The following is a 22,638-nucleotide window of genomic DNA, read 5'->3' as shown; positions in this document are numbered from 1 at the left end:
CTTTTCTGTACAACAGGATGAAAAAATGATAGGTGAAACCTCATATTGCAGGGGAAAGTGTATAGGTTTCAAAGTTAAGAACCTGGGTTTGAATCCCAATGCAGACAGTTATTACCTGTATGACTTTGGGCAAGTCATTTAAGGCCAAACAACAAGTGTTTATTTACTGTTTATTATGTGCTGGACAACAGCTAGGTGGTACAGTATGTGGCAACTAGGTGATGTTATAGTCCTATTCAAGAACGAAGGACAAACAACAACAAGGTGGTGCAGTTGATAGAATGCCAGGTCTGGAGTCAGGAAGACATCTTCCTGGGTTCAAATCTAGCCTCAGACACTTATTAACTGTATGAACCTAGGCAAATCTCTTAACCCTGTTTGCCTCAGTTTCCTCATGTGCAAATGAGCTGGAGAAGGAAATGACAAATCACTCCAGTATGTTTCCCAAGAAAACCCCAAATGGGATTGCAAGGAGTCAATCACAACTGAAATGACTGGACAACAATATGTGCCAGACGCTGTGTTAAGTACTGAGGGTATAAATGCAAGCAAAAATAAAGACAGCCCCTACCCTCAAAGAGCTTACATTCTAATGTAAGATGAACACAAAAGGGAACTGGAAAAGGGTGGGGGGTGGAGGGAGTGGTGCAAGGATGAGATGAAGTTTCCCAAAGTTGGGCATATTTTTGAAGTCTAAAAAGTTGACAGCAGAGCTGGGAAAAGAGTGAAGGTTAGCTGGCCTGGGCCCTTCCACAAAATGGAAACCCCTGGAGATGTTTAACAATAAGAGAAGAAGGCCAGCCTATTAGAGGAATATTCCAGGGGGGGAAGGCTGCATGGATAGTTGGATGTTCCTATGGACATTTGGGACAAGTTCCAACTTAAGGTTTCACTTCACTTCCGTGGGCCTCCCTCAGTCACCTAATCTGTAAAACGAGGGGATCGGGCTGGGTGACCTATTAGGTCCTTTCCACCTCTAAATCTGTGATGATACACTTTTTCCAGGCTTAAAACCACAGGGACCTATGCCTTTCTCATTTTCCTGGTTCCCTTTGGTTTATGTGAATGCTTTTGCCTGGGATTTGTACCCCTTTTCTCTCTGAATTCTGTATATTTGCTGGGCTAACCTATATCATCCTGCTACCACATCCTCAGGCTTGTTACCAAAATTGGGGAAACAAGGAAATAACCCTAATCAGGGCATCAGCATCTCATCATGAGGCCACCAATGCATAGTGGATAAAAGCAGGGAGGCCCGGAATCACTGGATTGCTGTTCCCTAATTTGACCCTGATATAGTAAAGCTAGTTGTATTGGCATGAGAAAGAGCAATAGAATTAGGTAAGAGACTCTTTTTGACAAAGCAGTGGTGTTCTTGGTAATCTGGCTACCTGGGTGACTTGGCTTATATGTCCATATTTGCCTGCCATGTATCTCTATTCCACTTCTGACACATACCTTGACCCTAGTCAAGTCATTCAACTTCTCAGTGCCCTGTGCAACTCTCAAAAACTCTAAGTTGGGGGTGGCTAGGTGGCTCAGTGGATAAAGCACCGGCCCTGGATTCAGGAGTACCTGAGTTCAAATCCAGCCTCAGACACTTGAAACTTACTAGCTGTGTGACCCTGGGCAAGTCACTTAACCCCCATTGCCCAACAAAAAAAAAACAAAAACAGTGGATAAAGCACCGACCCTGGATTCAGGAGTACCTGAGTTCAGATCCGGCCTCAGACACTTAACACTTACTAGCTGTGTGACCCTGGGCAAGTCACTTAACCCCCATTGCCCCGCAAAAAAAACAAAAACAAAAACAAAAAAAAAACCCTCTAAGTTGTACAGGTGACAAACTGCATGCATAGATCAAGTTTCCTCATTTGGAAATCCCCTATACCAGCAAAATCACAGGTCTCATCTAACCTATACCCCTCTCTAACTTGTTGACTCTGGTAAAGTCTTGTGCGTTAGGTTCTACACCAGGTTGCCTGACTTCTTAATCACAAAGAATACAAAATGGTTGGAAAATAAAGACTGTCACAAGATCAGTATCTTGGTTTTCCTGAATCAGGTTATGGTATCCTAGTATTTAGTGATCAGGAGAACCTCAGAAGATACTTAAACTCTGTCACTGAAATTAAATTAACAGAAGTTTTCAGTGTTAACCTCAGAAAATAAATTAAATGAATCCTTCTCCAAATGTTCTAGTAGCAATTAATTACAGCCTTTCATCTTTCCACATAAAATTTTTAGCCCTGACGTGGGGTCAGTATATTACCATCTTCTCTGTGGAATACCGAGGGAAAAGTTGTGAATGAAATGGGAATTTGTTGACCACCTATTCTTCTCAAAGAAACTGCTAACATTTGAATGTTCAATATTTCACATTTTCATGAGTTTGTACCTTTCAGTTTCATATTTGACTTTTTTTTTTTTTTTTTAGTGAGGCAGTTGGGGTTAAGTGACTTGCCTAGGGTCACACAGCTAGTAAGTGTTAAGTGTCTGAGGCCGGATTTGAACTCAGGTACTCCTGGATCCAGGGCTGATGCTCTATCCACTGCGCCATCTAGCTGCCCCCCATATTTGACATTTTAAAAAGTAATTCTTAATGTACTGTAAAATGGTACCCATTTTTATTCTGTGTGCCCAGGAAGAAAAAGAACAATGATGTCCTTTGTTACAAAACAGATACAAGGGAGAAGGAAAGGGTGGTCCTTTTGGTATTGTGACAATTAAAAGTTGAGAGACGTGGTTCCTGGGTAATTTCACAATTTTATTAATAATTCTGGCAGGTTATTAATAAAAGGATGGTCATTTGCCTATCTCTCTCAGACCAAAGACAATCATATCAGCAGGGCTCAGAGCTGATATACCCTTGAAACAGTAGGTGGTTCATCAAACAGCAATCAGATCTAATTGATTAACATAATTAGAGGGGGACTGTATTAAAATGAAGGGCTATACCAGACCACCTATAGCTTTAGGCTATCAATTCAAAGAATGTATACCCTTTCCAATGGGTGGGCTGAGTGACTCCAGAAGGAGAAACCTTCACTATCTATACAAAAAGGATCTGTCTCCAAGAACACCAAGAGCTTCCCCACTCTAGATTAAATTCCTTGCATGTTTGGGTGGGGTCTGACCAAGATAAAGAGAGTTAGTACAATCTTACTATCAAGAAGAAACTGGACCTTTACAAAACAGTACTTAGGAAGAAGGGGGGAAGCTCTGAATCTCCCCCAAATATTGCTTATTAATAATCATTTTTCACAGTATCATTGCCTTTCTTCCCTCCTCCCCTCCTTCCATCTCTGCTTTTTTCCAGCCTTCAACGCAATGAGTTGTTCCATAGGAAATTGTGATCCAAACCCTAGGTTATAACCCTAGGTAATACAGAGCATTCAGTTCATTCTTACTCAGATGTTGCCTTTTAAAGTGCTAGTTGCAATGGTCAGAAATAAAAGAAAGAGAATTGATCCTTTCTTTGCCGTTCCATCTGAAAATTCTGAATAATTTTCAATTTGAATCCAATACATTTTTGTAGACATATGCATAATCACATTATTTTGATATGGGGGAAAACCAATAGGAGAAAGCACGTGGGTCCTTAGGATTTCTCTGTAAAGAATTACACTCTCGAACAAGACCTACTTAGGAATAAGAGAACAGGTTTATTGGGGTACAAGAGAAACTGGCCGGGAGGAAGGTTTTGCCAGAACAAAATGCTTTCCTCCCCTGGCTAACTTGTGGGGTGCCATTTTATAGGGTTTAGATGGGGGTGGGTAAGAGTCTCTTATTGCGTGAGGGGCTGGTGGTCTTCCCTCGTTGCGCTGGGGTTGGAAGAATCCCTCGTGAGAGATCTGGTGGTGGGTGTCAATTTTGTCCTGATGGGTCTAAGCAGTCTGCTGATGGGCAGTTCCAGGTGGTTTTCTCCTGGATTACCTCATCCAGATGCTTAGAATGACTGAAATGTAGGGTGATGGTCCTGGAACATGCTCATTTCAATCTGTGCCACTGCCCTGTGCAGCTGGGAAAGAAATGTGTCTATGAGAAGACAAAACACAATCCAAGTAGAGCCAAAATGCAGTCAATAGATGTGCTATGGGCCCAGAGCAGCCCAGAAGTTCTCTGGGGGCACATCAAGGAACCTTCTCCTTGAGAAGCTAAACCAAAGCACAGACACACCTAAAGAGATAAGTGGAACCAGATCGGACTGAGCTAGCTTCCGACCTCCACCCTTCATTCTAGTCTTCCCACAACCATGGGGAAATGAGATTAGGTGTGGCTGCTGCCTTTGTGTCCTGAGGTGATGGTTTGGGAGATCTGCAGCCACCCCTCACCCAACTCCTCCAGCCACCACCAGTGGGGGATGGTCCTCCCTCACTAAAGGAACTTTCCACAGTCAGATGGTCACCCGCATCAGTCCTCTATAAAAGTACCTGCCAGTCTCCTCCTCGAGGAGATTGGTATCTCAGAGCCACGCTCTGTGCCAGGCCTTTCTCCCCATGAGAAGAAGTCTGATGATTTCTCTTTTAGTTTCCCTTTCCCTCTCTTCCCTTGCCCCTAAATAAACTACTATCTTATTCTAATTGCTTTTGTGTGCAAGTGGGTATAATTCTTGAAAGAGGAATTCCTAAGGACCCCAAACCTCTAATCCCTTTTCCAAACCCCTATCCCTACCCAAACCCCTACCCCATTTTCCCCATGATAGATGTATTGAAGCTTCCTGCCACCAGAAATAGAGTTTTCCTCAGACACTTAATTACTAACTGCGTGATGTTGGGCAGATCACTTAGGCTCTCTAGGCCTTGGTTTCCAAAGTCATAAAATTAGGGGGTTGGGCCAGATGACTTCTATCATTCATTCCAGCTCTTAATGTTCTTCAGAATTCATGTGTCTCAGGACTCATTTGTCAGATTACTAGGACTTAATTGCCAGATATTGTGGCACAGTGGAAAGGACAGCAGATTTGGAGTCAAACAACCTAGGTCTGAATTGTGGATCTGCTAAATACTGCTTGTACAACCTTGGGTAAGTCACTACCTCAGGTCCTCAACTGAAAAATGGGGGACTCCATGAACTTTCCATTCTCTGCCCATTTTAAATATATGATATATAATGTGCATATGTATATCACATATATTTCAAATATCAAATCAACAAGCACTTATTTATTAAGTAGCTACTGTGTGCCTGACACTGTGCTAAGTTCTGGGGTCAAAAAGAAATGCAGGGGCAGCTAGGTGGCGCAGTGGATAGAGTACTGGCCCTGGATTCAGGAGGCCTTGAGTTCAAATCCCGCCTCAGACACTTAACACTTACTAGCTGTGTGACCCTGGGCAAGTCACTTAACATCTTATGCCTTAGGTAACTCCCTAGTATTTAGCTATAGATATCCTAATTAGTCAGATGCATTTGTAACTTAATTTTACTGTTTGCCTTTGTTGTTTCCCAGACTCTTAAATAGTAATAATAACAACATTTATGTGGTACCTATTATGTGCTAATAGGCAGCTAGGTGGCACCATAGATAGAGTGTCCTGACTTGAAGTCAGGAAAATTCATCGTCCTGAGTTTAAATCTGGCCCCAGATACTTACTAGCTGTGTGACTCTGGGCAAGTCTCTCAACCCTGTTTGCCTCAGTTTCTTAATCTTAAAATGAGCTACAGAAGGAAATGGCAAATCACTCTAGTATCTTTGGCAAAAAAAAAAAATCACAAATGGGGTCACAAAGAGTCAGACATGACTGAAATGACTGAAGGACCACAACTATGTACTCGGCACTGTGCTCAGTACTTGGCAATTATATCATTTGAACATCACAACAACCCTGGGGTGTAGGTTCTATTCTTATCCCCATTTTTCAGATGAAGAAACTGAGGCAAACAAAGGTTAAGTGATTTACCCATGGTTACATATCTAGTAAATGTCTGAGCCTGGATTTGAACTCAGGTCTTCCTGACTATAGACCCAGTGTTTTATTCACTGGATTTGAACTCAGGTCTTCCTGACTATAGACCCAGTGTTTTATTCACTGTGCCACCTAGTTGACCTGTTTTTTTTTTTTATTTTTATGATAATGGTCAGCAAAGAAGCTTCCCCCTCCTTGGGGAGTTCCTTATCTGAACTGGGCTTTGGAAGCCCCAATACCAATGGCTAAGTCATCCTGTTGTAGTGAAGAAACCAGGAACCAGAGTTTGAAGCCTTCTCCTGACACTTAACTAGCTCTTTGATCCTACACAAGTCACTTAAATCTCTGTTCTCGAGGCAACTCCCTAGTATTTATTTGCTCTGTCCTAGATAGGCTCTGTTTTGGTAGAAGGAACTCCCTTAGGCATACCAAAAGTTTTCCATTCTAATACAAACATAAGTCTAGTCATTCATGCCTTCCTGTATCTGATGTATGTGTGTGCATGAATGGCAATGCATATGCATCCATGTATTCATGTACGCTTAAAGCCACATATACATATCATGACTCCAAATGCAATTTTCTCTTTAGTTCCCATTTTGAAATCAGATCCATAGCTTGTCTGCTACTTCCCACATACTCTTAACCTCCTGATCCTTCCAAGACACTTCTACATTGGATCGAAAAGACCAAAATGCATATCATTTTACCCCCTCCACAATCTGGGTGCCGATGTAATAGTCTCATGCAACTTTAATGTGTCTTTTGATATCTTTGTACTTCATTAAGACCAAAGGTTCACTGGATCTCTGTGTACACATAAAGTATTGCATGGATGCAAGTCATCACCAGAAAGTTCTTCATACTTTTTCCAAGCTGTCATCCTGATAATTTTGTATTTCTTGCTTTGCTCCCAGAGGTTTCCAGATTTATCACTTTGATCCCCCTGCTTGTCTTTTGTAGCAATCATTGTGTCTCTGAGAAATAGAGGGAGACCTTAAACTAGTCTCCCTAGTCATCAAAGCCCATATCTAGGTAGGAAGTCCCCCATCAGGTTTTCACAAAGGAATCTCGATTAGACTAGGGAGACACTTAGTTGCTGAGTAAGGAGCTTTTCCACACACTGGTTTCCTCTCCAGGGAGCTCAATGGAAGCTGATAAATATGTTAATGTTAGCACACTTTCCTCCTTCTGTGGATCCCAAAACAGGGTTCCCTTTATTTCTTTCACCAATCTTCCTCCTGAAGAGCCAGTGTACAAGAACTAAAGGCCCTTTTGTAAGCTGTTTGTACTTTCTTCCTTCTCTCTCCCCTTACATGACTCACTCATGTCGCCTGAGTTTGCTTGTGTTCAGAAGCAGAGAAAAGTGTCGAGATAAAAAGCAAGCAATTTTTGTTTCTCACATTATACCCTACAGGGCTGTAATAATGTTTCTGAGATTTACCAAACTCTGGTTTCAAGGATGTAATGAATATAACTCCCAGTGCTGGACCAGAATAAAAATGCCACATAAAATTTAACACAACCTTCTAAAGAGTATAATGAAACCAGTTAGACCAAGAAAAATTAGTACCATGTCTATCGAGAACATTTAATATTTTGACTTGATGGTCCCCAAATACTTTTAAAAACAATTAATCAAGGTAGCACATTATTGGTCAGTGTTTTACAATAGAATCAAAGCAAAACAAGAATAAGTAATTTTATATATGAAATAGGTCACTTTATATAGGGTTTTAGACTTGCGGTCAGAAAGACTTAGGTTCAGATTCTGCCTCAGAAACCTATGGTACCAAGAGCAAGTCTCAGACTCCATTTTCTCAGATGTAAAATGAGGCTAATAATAGAACCTTCATCCCCAAATAGTTGCCAGGATCTAATAGGATAATATATGGAAAGCACCTTGTAAAATATAAATATCAATCTGAACTATTTTAATAGATCTGATGAATACGTTTCTGAGCAGAGTGGTATAAAGTCAGACTTCGGGCTAAAGTTTGTTAATCCCTATGAGAAGGTTGGACTAATTGATTTAAAAAGCATTAATACTGACAGCAAAGTTAATAGTGTTCTTGAAGCCACTTGGTCCACTAACTAAATCTGATGCAAAGTTCAGGACTTTTCCTTAAAGTGCAATTGACTATTTGGTCACTGCAAGAGATTCAGAATATTGAGCTGAATCTGTACTCATCACCTGCCCACTGAAGATTCCACCCCCATGGATAACCTGTTGTTATAGTGAAACCATGTTGAGTGACTTCTCGAAGCTCTCCCTCAAAAGCCCTCCAAATACTTCCAAATAATGCCATAAGAAAACATATTGATGTTCTTTTACAGAAAGATTAGGATTTCAGAAGCTTAGGTAAACCAACTAACTACCTTATCTATAGATGAGGAAATGATATCGAGTGGTTACAATGTTCACAGAGGTGGAAATTGTCAAAGTTAAGAACTGAAGCAAGACTTTGCAACAGTCACATGACAACAACATCACACATGAGTATAGGGGTGATGGACTGGGAAAGTAGAGATAGTCTATGTCTGTCTATAGATAGCAGAGAGGAAATTGGGAAGTGACCTTTGGCTCTAAAGCTCCTTATTTCTTCTATGAAAGTAATATACTAGAAGAAGAAGACAATGCTCTTTTAGCTACAAAGGTCCAACTTGATAATGCAAAAAGTAGCGATAGTTAATTGAAGAACCACTGAATGAAAATTTCAAGGTCTTGACTTTCTTATTTATCTGAATGGAATATAGAAACCCACTAGATAGTATCTGTGTTTTATTTGACACAGTCAAACCCACCAGTCTACTTTCAATTGTGAAGACAGATGAGAGCAGATTCAGTGATGATACCAACAACCCTGAAAAAACACTGCAAAATCAGGATAGTGAAGAAATAAGTAATAGTCATCATAAAATACTAGTGCTGCAGTAAACATTTGTGTATGCTATCACAAATATGATACTATACTAACTCTAAATATTATAAGGCTGCTACATCCCACTCAATCTGAGTACTTCAGTTAGCTACTCTGGGTTCTAAGTATTTTGTTTGTCAGAATCCTCTCTAAATTACAGTTCAAGAACCCCTACTGGTATGTTTCATCTTTACTAATCAGGATAGGACAAACAATTCACAACAGAGGCAATTTAATGAAATGCCAGTAAATAATATAACTGAATATATACACACACAAGAAACTTTGAGCTCACCTTCCCACAAATGCATAAATACTCAGGAAGAAATGTGTAACTTTATGAAAATCCTATGTGTGATATCCACATGTGAGAAATGTACGCCTATGGAACAGGTGGCCAGAATACACACATGGAGAGACAACTAAGACCTCTAATGCTACAAAGATGCCAATGTCTTTTACTAACATGAATGTTTTACTCTGTTCCAGACACTCTCTCTCCTCTAGGAGATGCTTTTCACCAAAGGGAAATATATATTCAGTGATCCATGCCAATCATGGCTTTCCACTCTCTACATCAGGCACTGACCTCCAATCTGGTCATCAAACCCAGCTATATTAATAATCACTTGTAAAGACAGGATGCTATCATCACATCTCTTTCACCAGATTCTTTTAGTTGCCTTAAAACATCTCCTATCTTCCTGCAGAGGATAGATCAACTCACTCTATCACCCTGCACGTTCCATGTCTTCCTGTATTTCAGACACAGTTCTCAGCTGACATGCCATCTTTAGAGTCACCTGCAATTCAATACTCCACCTCTTAGAAGTGCTAGGGTTAGTAACCATCTCTCCAGGGGTGGGTAACCCTCCTCAATCATCATTCACAGATAATGGCTATATAAGTTCAATATATTCTTCTCAACTGAGCTTCACAGAGATATAGAGTTTCAGTCAGTGTCTATGAATCTTTTGCTCCTTTGGCCATCCTAAACCAAAAGATATAGAAGCCAAATCTGATATTAAGCAGGTGTGCCTTTTGAACTCCTCTTAGAACTTTTCTCTTTACTGTTTCTCTTTTTTGGAACTATGTTTTAATCACCTTTGTCCTCCACTGTCTCCCTTGCATCTCTGAGTTCAATTGTCATTAACCTTATGATCAGAAACTCATTTTCACATTTTGGTTTTGTTAACCTGGAAATTAAGGAAACAATCAATATAGGAAAAATAAGGTCTTTAATAGGGACAGGTGAACTATAGCTCAAGGTATGGCAAAGCTCGGAAGCTAGGAATACCCAAAGATGGGAACAAAAGACAGGGTTTTTATGGGGTAACAGAACAAAAAGGGAACCAAAAGTTCGATCCAAAGTATAGCTAATTAATGTAAATGAACCTTTGACATAAGAAATAATAGAACTGCTCCCAAGTTAAGTATAGGCGTTACTGACTCTGAATAGAAACTACTTAATGTAGGTGGACCCTTTTTACATAATAACATAAAGTCCTGGGAGTAAGGTGGGGAACATTGGGAGGGGATAAGTTGCTTTGGGTAAGGTCCATAAGACCATCAAGAGTCTGGAAATGACTAAGACAGTCAGCCCCAGGCAATTCATTTGTCTGGGAAAGAGAGGATTGGGTGGGGAATCAGTTCTCAGAAAATTTTGCAGTTCTCAGTTTCCTCATACCCCCTGACTGAAGTAAGTCTCCCCAGAGCAGTTCTTCCTCATATAGAAAACTAGTGAGAGATTCTATGATAAGGAAATTGTTTATATCTCACTCTATTAACCCTGCTGATCTGTGAAAATGACAATAGCTTTTCTGGCTAGAGAATTCTAAAAAACTCATCATTATCTCATACATTACAATCTGATTCTCTCTGTCTCTCGGTCTCCATCTCTGTCTCTGTCTCTGTCTCTCTGTGTGGATCTGTCTTTCTCTCTTCCCTTCCCCCTCTACAATATATTTGTAAGTCCAGTCACACTGCATATAGCTTGTCTTATGATGTTACAATCGGAATACTTATTATTTGAAACATTTTCCCCAAGTGGCCTTTATATTTCCTGCACTAAGAGCAATCTACTAAAATACTTTGCTATTTATATCACTTCCTATTCCCTACAGCCATTCCCTTATTCAACAAACCTTTATTAAGGCTCTATTGTAATACCAGATGCTTTGTTAGCCAGTAGAGAAAATGCATAGCTCTATGATACAATCCCTTTCCTTCAGGTGTGTTTACAATCTAACAGATTAAATATGTACACAGATAGCTGCAATAAAGATTTTAAGTGCTTAAGAATGTTGGTGATAATGTGATTTGAGGACTTAATGGTAGGAGAAAGTAATGTGGGAAGACTTCATAGAGGAAGCAATAGCTAAACTGGATTTTGAAGAGCTCATGGAATTTCAACAGATAAAGAGGGGGGAAGGGAAGAAGACAACATTGCAGCCAGCTTGAATGGAGGAAGGGATGGAAACTATGTCATCAGGGGACAATGAGGAGTCTAGTTTGACTGGAACACAGAGTGTATGTAAAGGAGAATATGAGGAGAAGCTGAAAAGGTGAATGAAAAATTAATACACAGGATTTCTCTGGACCTGGTGAAGCTGCTTCATGCTAGCCTAGATTTCAGCTTTTTGCAATTCAGGTGTCTACATCCTAGAAGTTAGCATGATCCTCAATGATGTGAAAGGTGTACCACAAATTGGATCTTTAGTTGCTCTTGTCACTTAGGCAGTTCTGAGGGTCAATGGACTAACTAATTTGGGATAGCAGCAGTCACAGATAGGAGATATGAAAAGAGAAAATAGGATTCATTTTCCAGTTCATTCGTTTGCCAAATTCACTGTGCAGATTCAGCAATTTTTTTCACCCAAGGCTAATTCCATTTGCTATGAGTTATACGATGTCTGGCAGCAAAACAGCCAGACAGGGCAGAGTGTATGGGGCAGCCAGGGCCAGGCATATGGAAAAATCACACGTGCCCAACAGCTCACTGAGCTCTGTGATCGGTGTGGACTGTGTATGCATGGCAGGAGCACAGATGGAGGGATCCAGCCCCTGCCAAAACCAATCAGAAATCTGGAACACTGAGCAAAGGCTGCACATGGTGTGAATTGGAAGCCAGGCAGCATGAGAGGCACACCCTCTCATCCCACTTAATTCCTTGCTTCAAGCAGAATCAAGTCCTACATAGAAACCTTGTGATCTCAAGGTCTGGCACACAAGGCAGAACTCCTCTCACTTTTCAAAGGCAATTTTGTTCAGGACCATAGATAGCAGCATGGGGGCAGCCATAAACTTTCCATTGCATTGGCCAATGTCCTTCAAGCTGTAGAACCATGCATCTGGACCTGACTGATACCAAAGAGAAGGAGGAGACGTCAATAGCCATGGCTTGTTGGTCTAAAAAATAATAATAATAATAAAAGCTAGAACCACCAGTAAAGTTGATTCAGCATCCCCAAAGGGTCAAATACAAAGAGCAGGCCTCTGCATCTTAGAGGTAAACAGTAAAGGTTTCCTCTCATACAGTCCAAGAAGGGCCAGAAGCAAAGAAGGTATTGATATGGTGGGAAAATGGGGTAGGTTGGGGTAGGGGATTGGGGTTCTTAGGAATTCCTCTTTAAAGAATTACACCCTCTTGCACACAAAACGTAGTTAGAATAAGGTGATAGTTTATTTAGGAGCAAGGGAAGGGAAGGGAAGGGTGGGGGGAGGAAAACCATGAAAGAAATCCTTGGACTTTTCATGGGGAGATTTGGCATAAAGCACATGGCTCACAGGTACCAAATCTCCTTGAACAGGAGACTGGAAGGTACTTTTATAGGGGACTGATGGGGGTGGCCCATCTGCCCATGAAAAGTTCCCTCAGTGAGAGAGGACCATCCCCCACTGGTAGTGACTAGAGGAATTGGGTGAGGGGTGGCTACAGATCTCTCTTCAGGACACAAAGGCCGCAGCCACACCCAAATTTATCTCCCCAGGGTAAGGGAGACCAGAATGAAGGGTAGGAATCCGAAGCTAGCTCAGTCCGATTTGGTTCAGTTTATCTCTCTAGGCGTTATCTGTCCTCTGGTTTAGTTTCTCAAGGAGAAGGTTCCTTGATGTGCCCCCAGAGAACTTCTGGGGTGCTCTGCACCCCATGACATTATCAATAAATCAGAAACAGATCAAGTCAAAGGGAGGAACCAAATAGTGAAAGACATAGGCATGTGTGTGTGTGTGTGTGCGCGCACTCGTGTGCATAAGCATACACAAGTGTGCACATGTGCTTCTGTGTTTTATGACTAGGAAACATTTGTGGGCATTTTTAATTGGGGCACAGGCTGTATAAACCCACATGATTTTGATGGGCTGCTGCTGTGAGACTTCTGCTTACCTCCACATTCTCCTGAACAGGGAGACAGGTGTGTCAGACAATGTCTAACATTAAAATACAGGGGGAAATTCACTTTCATGTAGCTCACTCCTTAGGAGTGGGAAGCCTGAGCCATTTTAAAAGAGAATTGTTTGCCATATTACCATAGAAACAGAAAACTATAAAACTAGCCACACTTATGTGCCAGCTGCTGGGTGTATGGTTAACTATGTTTAGTGCTGAGTACAGCCATATGATTGTGGAAAACAGTTCTATTTCACGTACTCATCTGTCATGTGAGTAGTTTTACAAATGAAAATGGTCTGGTGTAAAAGAAAAGGTCCAAGATTTGGATGTAGGAGGCAAAAAAGGGTTAATAGAAAAATACAAGACCCAAGCTCTAGTACAGATGTTAGCTCTAAAAGGGAGTCAGATCCCAGTTAATGGATAACTCAGTTAGGTTCTCATACCCATAGTGATCAACATCCATAACGGACCAGAACGGGTCAGGTCAAAATAACAATAAAGGAAAAAGATAATCTATAGAAATTCTAATGAAAAATCATTATATTTTGAAACTAGTCATGGGAATCAGAAAGAGACATGCGCAGAAAAGGCCAAATTTGTCCCCAGATTCACCTAATGACGCGTAAACCCCCAAAACACACCTCCACTGAAAAAGGTACCTGCCTTGGGGGTTGGCTTAGGACCCCCAGGAACTCCAAATTAGGATAAGCCCTCCCCTGAAACACCCCTAGGTAGAGAATATTATAATGAGAAGGACAGGCCCTCCCCTGTACCTCCCCAAGGTGGAGATTATTATAATGAGACTGATAATCAAATTATCCATACTATAAATATAACTGTCTTTCCTTTCCTTATTTGAGAGATACCTTTCCAATCTTCTTGTTCTCTCCCTGTGGTCACCCACAGTATTGCAATAAAACTTGGGAAACTGAGTTACTGAGTCTTTTAATTCTTTTGGGACAACTCATAACCAATTTGACCCCAAATTCTATTCCCACATCAATTTGCATTTTTTCCTCTACCTCTCTAACTTTATCTTCCAAGTCCTTTTTGAGCACCTCTATGGCCTGAGACCAATTCATATTTTTCTTGGAAGCTTTAGATATAGAGGCCCTGATGTTGGCATCTTCCTCTGAGGGTGCCCCTTGGTCTTCCTTGTTACTGAAAAAACTTTCTATGGTCCTCACCTTTCTCTGTCGGCTCATCTTGCCTTTCTTTTCCTAGACTTTTAGCTCCTTAAAGTGGGGCACTGTTTCCAGGCTGCAGCATCCCAAGCTTAAGAAGTCCCAGGTGGTATGATTTAAGGAGAATCAAGTTCTTCCCTCCATGGCCTATTTCCTGGTCCTAGATGACCCCAGACCAACTTGCTAATCAACCAGCTTTGTGTGTTGTGGTTGTTAGCTCCGACAAGCCTCTGCCCCTCCCCCACCTGGGCCACTACCTCCTGGAAGATCCAAGTTCTGCCTTAGCACCAGCATAGACCTCTGTAGTCTCTCCCCTGCCCAGGGCTCAGCCCACTCACCAGACTATAAGCTTAGTTCCAGATGACACTGGTGCTTCAGCTGATTTAGAGGCTCTGGGGGTCTCCTTCTCTGGTGAGGACTTCCTGAGACTGGATCTGTGTCAGGGTGACTGTGGGGTTGGGCCTGACTCCTGTATCAGCACAGCAGCTCCCTTCTTCTGACCTTCCAAGCCGTTCTTGGTTAGAAGATGATTTCAGCACATTCTTCTGTGAATTTTGGTGCTCCGGATGTTTTTTGGAGTGATCATGTCATGAGTTCCGGAGCTCACTGCCTTTCCTCCACCATCTTCCCCCACATCAATTTAAAATGAGAAGACATAGGTTCAAATCCCAGCTCTATAACTCACTAGCTCAGCATCTTTAGGCAATTTATTTCCCCTTGCTGAACCTGTTCCTCCCTCTACAAAATGAAGGTGTTGGATAACTTTCTCCCTCTCTCTCTCTGTCTCTCTGTCTCTGTCTCTCTCCCTCCCTCCCTCTCTTCCCCCCTCCCCAAATATATTTTGTGTGTGTGTGTGTCAATTTAAAAGAAGGAACAGATCCTCTAGTGTCTCTAGTGTCATAATTTGTAACTTTTAGAGTTTAGAGCTAGGGATTCTTAACCATTTTTTGTGTAGTGGCTTCTTCAGTGGTCCAAGGAAGCCAATGGATTCCTCAGAATATATGTGTTTACATATGTGCATATAGGGATGGATGGATGGATAGATGGATGGGGAGAGAGAGAGAGAGAGAGAGAGAGAGAGAGAGAGAGAGAGAGAGAGAGAGAGAGAGAGAGAGAGAAATTTTGTATATAAGGTTCTCAAGATATTTTATTTAAGAAGCCATTAAAGGGGGCAGCTAGATGGCGCAGTGGATAGAGCACTGGCCCTGGAGTCAGGAGGTCCTGAGTTCAAATCCAGACTCAGACACTTAACACTTACTAGCTGTGTGACCCTAGGCAAGTCACTTAACCCCAACTGCCTCACCAAAAAAAAAAAAAAAACCCACACACACACAGATGCCATTAAAGACACATCTCTTCTGTACTTCAGTCAGATCTACCCAACTGAGAGGCCAATTTTTTCTCCCCATATCATCTTTTTATAATACAAATTTAGAGCCTCAGAACTAGTTCCACATTCTCTTCCTACCATCAACAAGTAGAAGCAGACACTCCCTCCTGCCCTGTCCCCTGCCTTGCAGATCCCTGCTCAGAGCATAAGGTTAGGATGTATGTCTCTTGTGTCAGTTTGAAAGGGAGTAAACCCAAGGGAGACACCACAAAGATTCACAAAAGGCCATTTGAAGACAGGATCTCAGACACTGAAACCCCAGAGCACAAGGTACCATATAAATATCATGATATGCATTCAGTCGTTGTTACTATTTATTGAAACCTGTCTCAATAAGCTGTAAATAGATTCCAGGCATCAAAGCAGTTCATTATGATGGTGGATATAGGACCAGACTACCTACCGGTAAAAGGACAAACTGACAGGAATATGGTTCCCACAGAACTGCCTGAATGAATATTTGGCTTTTGCCATCTGCCTGTTCTCCCTCTTGATCCTCTGCTGTGGTGATTGGCCCTTTAGCCTCAGTTGCTCAGTAGCTGTGACCAATTGAGCCAATGAAGCATTGCTCATTTCCTGCCAGGGCACCCTGGGCCCTACCCTACCTCCACATCCCTCTGTAGGATAAGTTCAAAGTGATGACATCAGCATCCTAAAAAATGAGCAATTCTGAAATGAAAACAAACGTTAGTTTGTATTTCCAGTGTGTTTTATTTCACCTCAGGTTTTAGCATTCCAATGTGGATGCCAGCTGGTATTATCCAAGAACTCTTTCTATAGTTCTTCTTTTGGGGGGGCGGGGAGGCAATTGGGGTTAAGTGACTTGCCCAGGGTCACACAGCTAGTAAGTATAAAGTGTCTGAGGCCAGATTTGAACTCAGGTCCTCCTGACTCCAGGGCCAGTGCTCTATCCATTGTGCTACCTAGCTGCCCCCTATAGTTCTTCTGAATGGCACAGAGCAAACTGTTGCTGAGGACTCTGTCTTGCTCATTTGACAAAACAGGTTGAGATTCCTCAAAGAGTTTCATGACCCCTGAAACATGTTATCCTCTTACTATGAAGTTCTCTGCATTGAAGTTTCTCAAACTTTCTTTCCCAGATTTTTATTGGGGAGCTGTCCATGTATTTCATAAAGTCTACCAGAGAAACCTTGATTGCCCAGGAGAAAATGATTTTAACTGGAGAGTGCTGTTACCTGAGCCCATTGCTCCGAAGGATCATCCGGTTTATAGGTAAGTGTCAATAAATATGCAATTAACCCTTTGCTTTAAAGGAAAGACAAAAGGTAATACACAATAAAACTGTTATAAAACTTTCACTTTAATGTAAAAATAACTCTTGAAACTTTTGAGATGGGACAAAAATTATATCAGTTCACCATGTAGAGCTGGTTCAAACTAATTTCTCCAAATCTGTTGATTTTCTTTAGATTCTAGAAATTAACCTTTATCTTTCATATCCTTATTATGAATCATTGCAACTTTGATTTCCTCTCTTCCGTGAGGGTCCTTAAGCAAAGTCAGTGTCGGGGGCAGCCAGGTGGTGCAGTGGATAAAGCACTGGCCCTGGATTCAGGAGTACCTGAGTTCAAATCCAGCCTCAGACACTTGACACTTACTAGCTGTGTGACCCTGGGCAAGTCACTTAACCCCCATTGCCCAGAAAAAAAAGAAAAAAAAAAAGGAAAGAAACAGAGTCAGTGTCATCAGTTGTGAGACCCAAAGAGTCAGGATTCATGGGACCCTGATGATAGTCCTGGGATTACTTAACTCATTTTTTCCAATATGTAAAAAAGTTTGAAATTCTTCAAATCAGAAGCATTCAATCAACCAACACGTATTTATTAAGTTCTTTTTTGTTTGTTTGTTTGTTTGTTTGTTTTTGCAGGGCAATGAGGGTTAAGTGACTTGCTCAGGGTCACACAGCTAGCAAATGTCAAGTGTCTGAAGCCAGATTTGAACTCAACTCCTCCTGAATCCAGGGCCAGTGTTTTGTCCACTGCGCCATCTAGCTGCCCCCATATTAAGTTCTTAATAAATAATATTGAACACTGGGGATACCAGTACAAAGAATTTAGAAATCTTTATCCAAACAAAAATGTTATGTTCTAATGGGGGAACAAAAGTATATATGATATATATACATATATATACACACATATATGTATATATGATATATACATATATATGCATATATATGTATATATGATATATACGTATATATGTATATATGTATATACATGTATTCACAAAATGGCTATATACAAGGTAGTTTGCAAGGGAGAGTGCTCCCAGTTAAGTGGATCAAAACAAAACTTCACGTATCTAACGTATATCTTAAAGAAAGACAGGAACTCTATGAGGTAGAGATATGGAAAGAGAAGACTCCAGACATAAGGGACATCCAGTGCAAAGGCATGGGTGATGGAAAATGTATTGAGTAGGGAACAGAAAGAAAGGTAGTTTTGTTTGCAGAGTTCTGGAGAAGAAAAGTGGTAATATCCAATGAAGCTGGAAAGGCAGGTAGGAGACAGGTGGGGCTTTAACACCTAAGCAAATGAATTTCTATTTCATTCTAAAGGCCATAGGAAGCCACTGGAGCTGGTTGAGTTGTTTAGATCTGCACTTAAGATATTTACTTCGTTACTTTGGCAGTGGCATGTAGAATGAACTAAAGTGGTGAGAGAGTTGAGGCAAGCACACCAGTTAAGAATCTGTTGCAATAATCTAGAGAAGAGGTCATGATGGCCTGAACTAAGACGGTAGCTATGTGAGTATGGAAAAAGGGTAGTAGGATGTGAGAGATGCTACGAAGTTAGAAATAGTATCTGGCAACTGATTATAAATATAGGATAATGAAGGGTTAGGCAATTAAGATAATTCAGAGATTATGAACATGAGGCATTGAAAATATGGTGTTGTCTTTTACAAAAATAAGGAAGTTTGGAAAAGGGGGCAGTTTAGTGGGAAAGATAATGAGTTCTATTTCAGACATGGGGTTTTTTTTTTTTTGTTTGTTTGTTTTTAGTGAGGCAATTGGGGTTAAGTGACTTGCCCAGGGTCACGCAGCTAATAAGTGTTAAGTGTCTGAGGTCGGATTTGAACTCAGGTCCTCCTGACTCCAGGGCCAGTGCTCTATCCACTTCACCACCTAGCTGCCCCTATTTCAGACATGTTAAAGATAAGCTGTCTCTGGAACATCCAGTTTGGAATATTAATTAGCCACAGAAAAAATAAACATGAAAAATTTCACTTGATGGGAGCAAAGATGACAAAAGGGAAAAGAAAAATCTAGGAAATGTTAACTAAAAAGCAAACATTTTTGAACTGCAGACAAACATTCTAAATTAGACACTCAGGTATATGTTCTACCAAATATAACAGTTATTTTCTAGTTCCCTCTTTCCTAGAAATGCACTGAAATACTCTTGTATATTCTGAAATACATCAATGGTGTGTTGCAATGTTCTGCATTTTTTTTAGTTCCCACTCAGAAAAAGGTAAACCAGGGAAGTCATGCAGACATACATGTGTATACACATATAATTTTACTGGGACTGGAAAGTACAGTTAGATTGATGACTAGATCTCTATCTGGCCAAATGTCAGGATAGGAAGATACCATTAAATTCACAGACATTCTGTAGACTGGAAAAAAAATGGCACATCCTATTAAAAATAATAGGTCAAATAATCTTCCACAGATCAAGAATAAAAGAACTGAGATGATAAATGGTAGGCTAGCTATTGATTGTATATGAAGGCACTGTGGGTATGCAGAATATGTAACCACTTACATGATATTTAATTCTTAAGTTGCTAAGAAGCCCCCACAGTCCAAGTCTACTTGGTTGCCGCGCCTGCCATGGTTCCTGAAATTCACACTATTTGGGTGCTCTCTTTGGATTAAAGTATTATTTTGCAAAGATGTCTATAGGCATATGGGTTTTGAGATTAAAATATTATTGCCTGGTAACTTTTGAATACTTTTAAATTGATCAGATTATCCTACAAAATGATGGGTGCTAAATAAATAGACAAAGGGCTGGCATGTTTGTTGAGGAAGGTAAAAAGTCAAGAGCTTCAACAGCTGCTGAGACAAGATAAGCAGAGATGAAGCATCACAATGATGAGCACCTACATGAGGCCCCTGAGCAGCTGAGGGAGGTGTCATCAGAAAGAATTGGTTAGGGGTGTACCCCGAATTTGGAAGTGGCAATGTCAGACATACAGGACCAACCCTTCTTCATGTAGATCCTTATTTATACACAATGAATGAGCAAGGAAAGGGTTTTTTTACAGGAAAAAAAGATCATATCTATCTTGTATTTTCTAGGTTTCTTTTCATTGAAGGGTGTTGCAAAGAGCAGGGCTTGCTTATTTCAGAAAAGAAAACATGTTCGGGCTATCCATGTAGGACGGTTTTTGTTTCTTAAAGTCTCAAGAGAAGAAAGATATCCACTATCTTTATTTTGTGGGGTTTTTGTTGTTGTTGTTGTTGTTTTTTTTTTGGAATACAGGAATTCCTTATATAAAGATGTTTTGTTTTGTTTTGAGAGGAAGCTAGGTGGCTCAGTAGGTACAACACTGTACCTGGAGTCAGGAAGAGGAATTCAGATCCTGCCTCAAACACTTAACCGTGTGATCCTGGGCAAGTTACTTAACCTCTGTCTACCTCAGTTTCCTCATCTATAAAATGGAGATAATAATAGTACCCACCTCCCACAGTTGTTCTGAGAATCAAATAAGATAATATTTGTAAAGTGCCTTGTAAACCTTGAAGCATTATATAAATGCTAGGATATTGTTAGTATTTCTTTGGAAAAGACTCAGGTGCAGCAGTTTTAATGGGGCAGGAGTGGAAGGGAGAGAAAATAGATTCCTTTTCATTAAAAAATAATAATTAAAAAGAAATATTAGCATAAAGAGCTTTGGTAGCCTTATTTTCTAGACCAGTGACCACAAGAGTACATGAAAGCCAATCTGCCACGTAAGAGCTTCAGGAAATTGTAGCTCAGCTTTTTGTTCTAATAAAACAGAAACCGCATTCAAAGTGGTATTTTTTAAAAATCTTGCCACTTTTCTAAATATTTCAAGCATATGAGAGATATTTGGCCACAAGTCTCAACCTGCTCCACTTTTCAAAGGGAAGAGTCGAAGGATGACAGAAATTATGCCCAGTCAGGCTTCAAGCCTCGAGCAGAGTTAAAAGCTACTCAGGTCTTCTGATTCCCAGGCTCCTGGTCTGTTATGCTTTTCACCATACACTCCTTAGGTGACAATAGCAACAGATGCAATGAGGAAAATGCCAAGGAGAGCAAAGCCAAGTGAGTAATGCTCAGATTATCGACTCCACGTGGGGACAGATGTTATCATCAAAGTATTTATTTTGATAAAGAGAATCTAGCTCTTCAGTGAAGGAGCCAACCCAGCAGGCAGAGTACATCATCTGACGAAATCATTGTATTTTTAGACTTGCGTGCTCTCTCTCTCTCTCTCTCTCTCTCTCTCTCTCTCTCTCTCTCTCTCTCTCTCTCTCTCTCTCTCTCTCGCTCTCGCTCTCCTGCTCTCTCGCTCTCGCTCTCCTGCTCTCTCTCTCTCTCTCTCTAATTTAACATGTGAAGCCCTGAAGGCTGACATGCTGCTGCTGCCTTTTTCTCCACCTCTGATCTTTGTTGTTCCCTCAATTCCACATCTTGCCAACCTAACAGTGGAAAAGTAAACATTTTCATTGAATCAAGTTGTTTATTTGATCTGGGCACCACTGAACAGTTTCCTGGAGCCTTCTTACTCTACTGAATGAAATGCCAGACTATGGCATTTTGTAAGCATGAGCAAAGTCCATTTGGACAAAGGGGATTCCAATCTTATTTCTTCCCTTTCCTTTCTTTCCCTTCCTTGAACCCTCCATGATATTTCACTGAGCTGTAGTATATAGGAATAATGTTTATGTTCAAGATTTCAGGTGGCATAAATTTCTCCATTTATTTTTTTAGCATCCTGGGCTAAATACAAAAGGAGAGTTTTGCCAGACCCAGATTGAGACATGATTACAAAATATTTAAGTTCATTTGAAACTTGAGCTCTTTTGTTTGTATTTACCAGGTTTTAGAAACTACCTGAATGTAAACGGAACCATGCCCCAAACTTTAATTATCAAAGAATGGTTACTCTAATGATGAGTAGTATTGAAAAGCAAAGGAGAAAAATGGTTTTATTAAAAAAATCTCTTTTTTTGTTGGGGCAGCTAGGTGGCACAGTGGATAGAGCACCATCCCTGGATTCAGGAGGACCTAAGTTCAAATCCAGCCTCAGACACTTAACACTTACTAGCTGTGTGACCATGGGCAAGTCACTTAACCCCAATTGCCTCACCAAAAAAAAAAAAAGAAAGAAAGAAAAATCTTTTTGTTGTTGTTGTTGTAATCCCTAGGACCCTCCTCAGAATGAAACCCTAGAAAAATAGCCCCAAGTTTGGGGTACTCTATGAGTTAGCACCATGGTTAAAGAACCCTCCTTCATATATTTACTTTATTTGTGTGTGTGTGTGTGTGTGTGTGTGTGTGTGTGTGAGGCAATGGGGGTTAAGTGACTTGCCCAGGGTCACACAGCTAGTAAGTGTCAAGTGTCTGAGGCTGGATTTGAACTCAGGTCCTCCTGAATCCAGGGTCAGTGTTTTATCCACTGCGCCACCTAGCTGCCCCCATATATTTACTTTTAACAGCTAACCAGAGAATGTAATTCAAAGAAAAAGACATTTATTTAGTCAGCATAAAAAATAAAGTGACAAAAAAGATGCCTCCTATGTACTCATAAGGTACACTATCCCACAGTTTCCCATACCACC

General features: G+C 40.8%; 1 protein-coding gene across 1 annotated transcript in view; it reads left to right on the top strand.

Moving 5' to 3' along the window:
- The window catches only part of PLPPR1 (phospholipid phosphatase related 1), a 338,633-nt gene that overhangs the window by 269,449 nt on the left and 46,546 nt on the right, over nucleotides 1–22,638 (top strand). The window contains 1 exon segment of the mRNA XM_043979379.1: nucleotides 16,892–17,024. Coding sequence (XP_043835314.1) covers nucleotides 16,892–17,024 — 133 coding nt within the window.

Source organism: Dromiciops gliroides, chromosome 1 (genome assembly GCF_019393635.1).
Source record: "Dromiciops gliroides isolate mDroGli1 chromosome 1, mDroGli1.pri, whole genome shotgun sequence".
In the NCBI taxonomy this organism is placed as follows: domain Eukaryota; kingdom Metazoa; phylum Chordata; class Mammalia; order Microbiotheria; family Microbiotheriidae; genus Dromiciops; species Dromiciops gliroides.
Note: the sequence above shows the minus strand (reverse complement) of the source record. Positions and strands in the feature narration are given on the sequence as shown.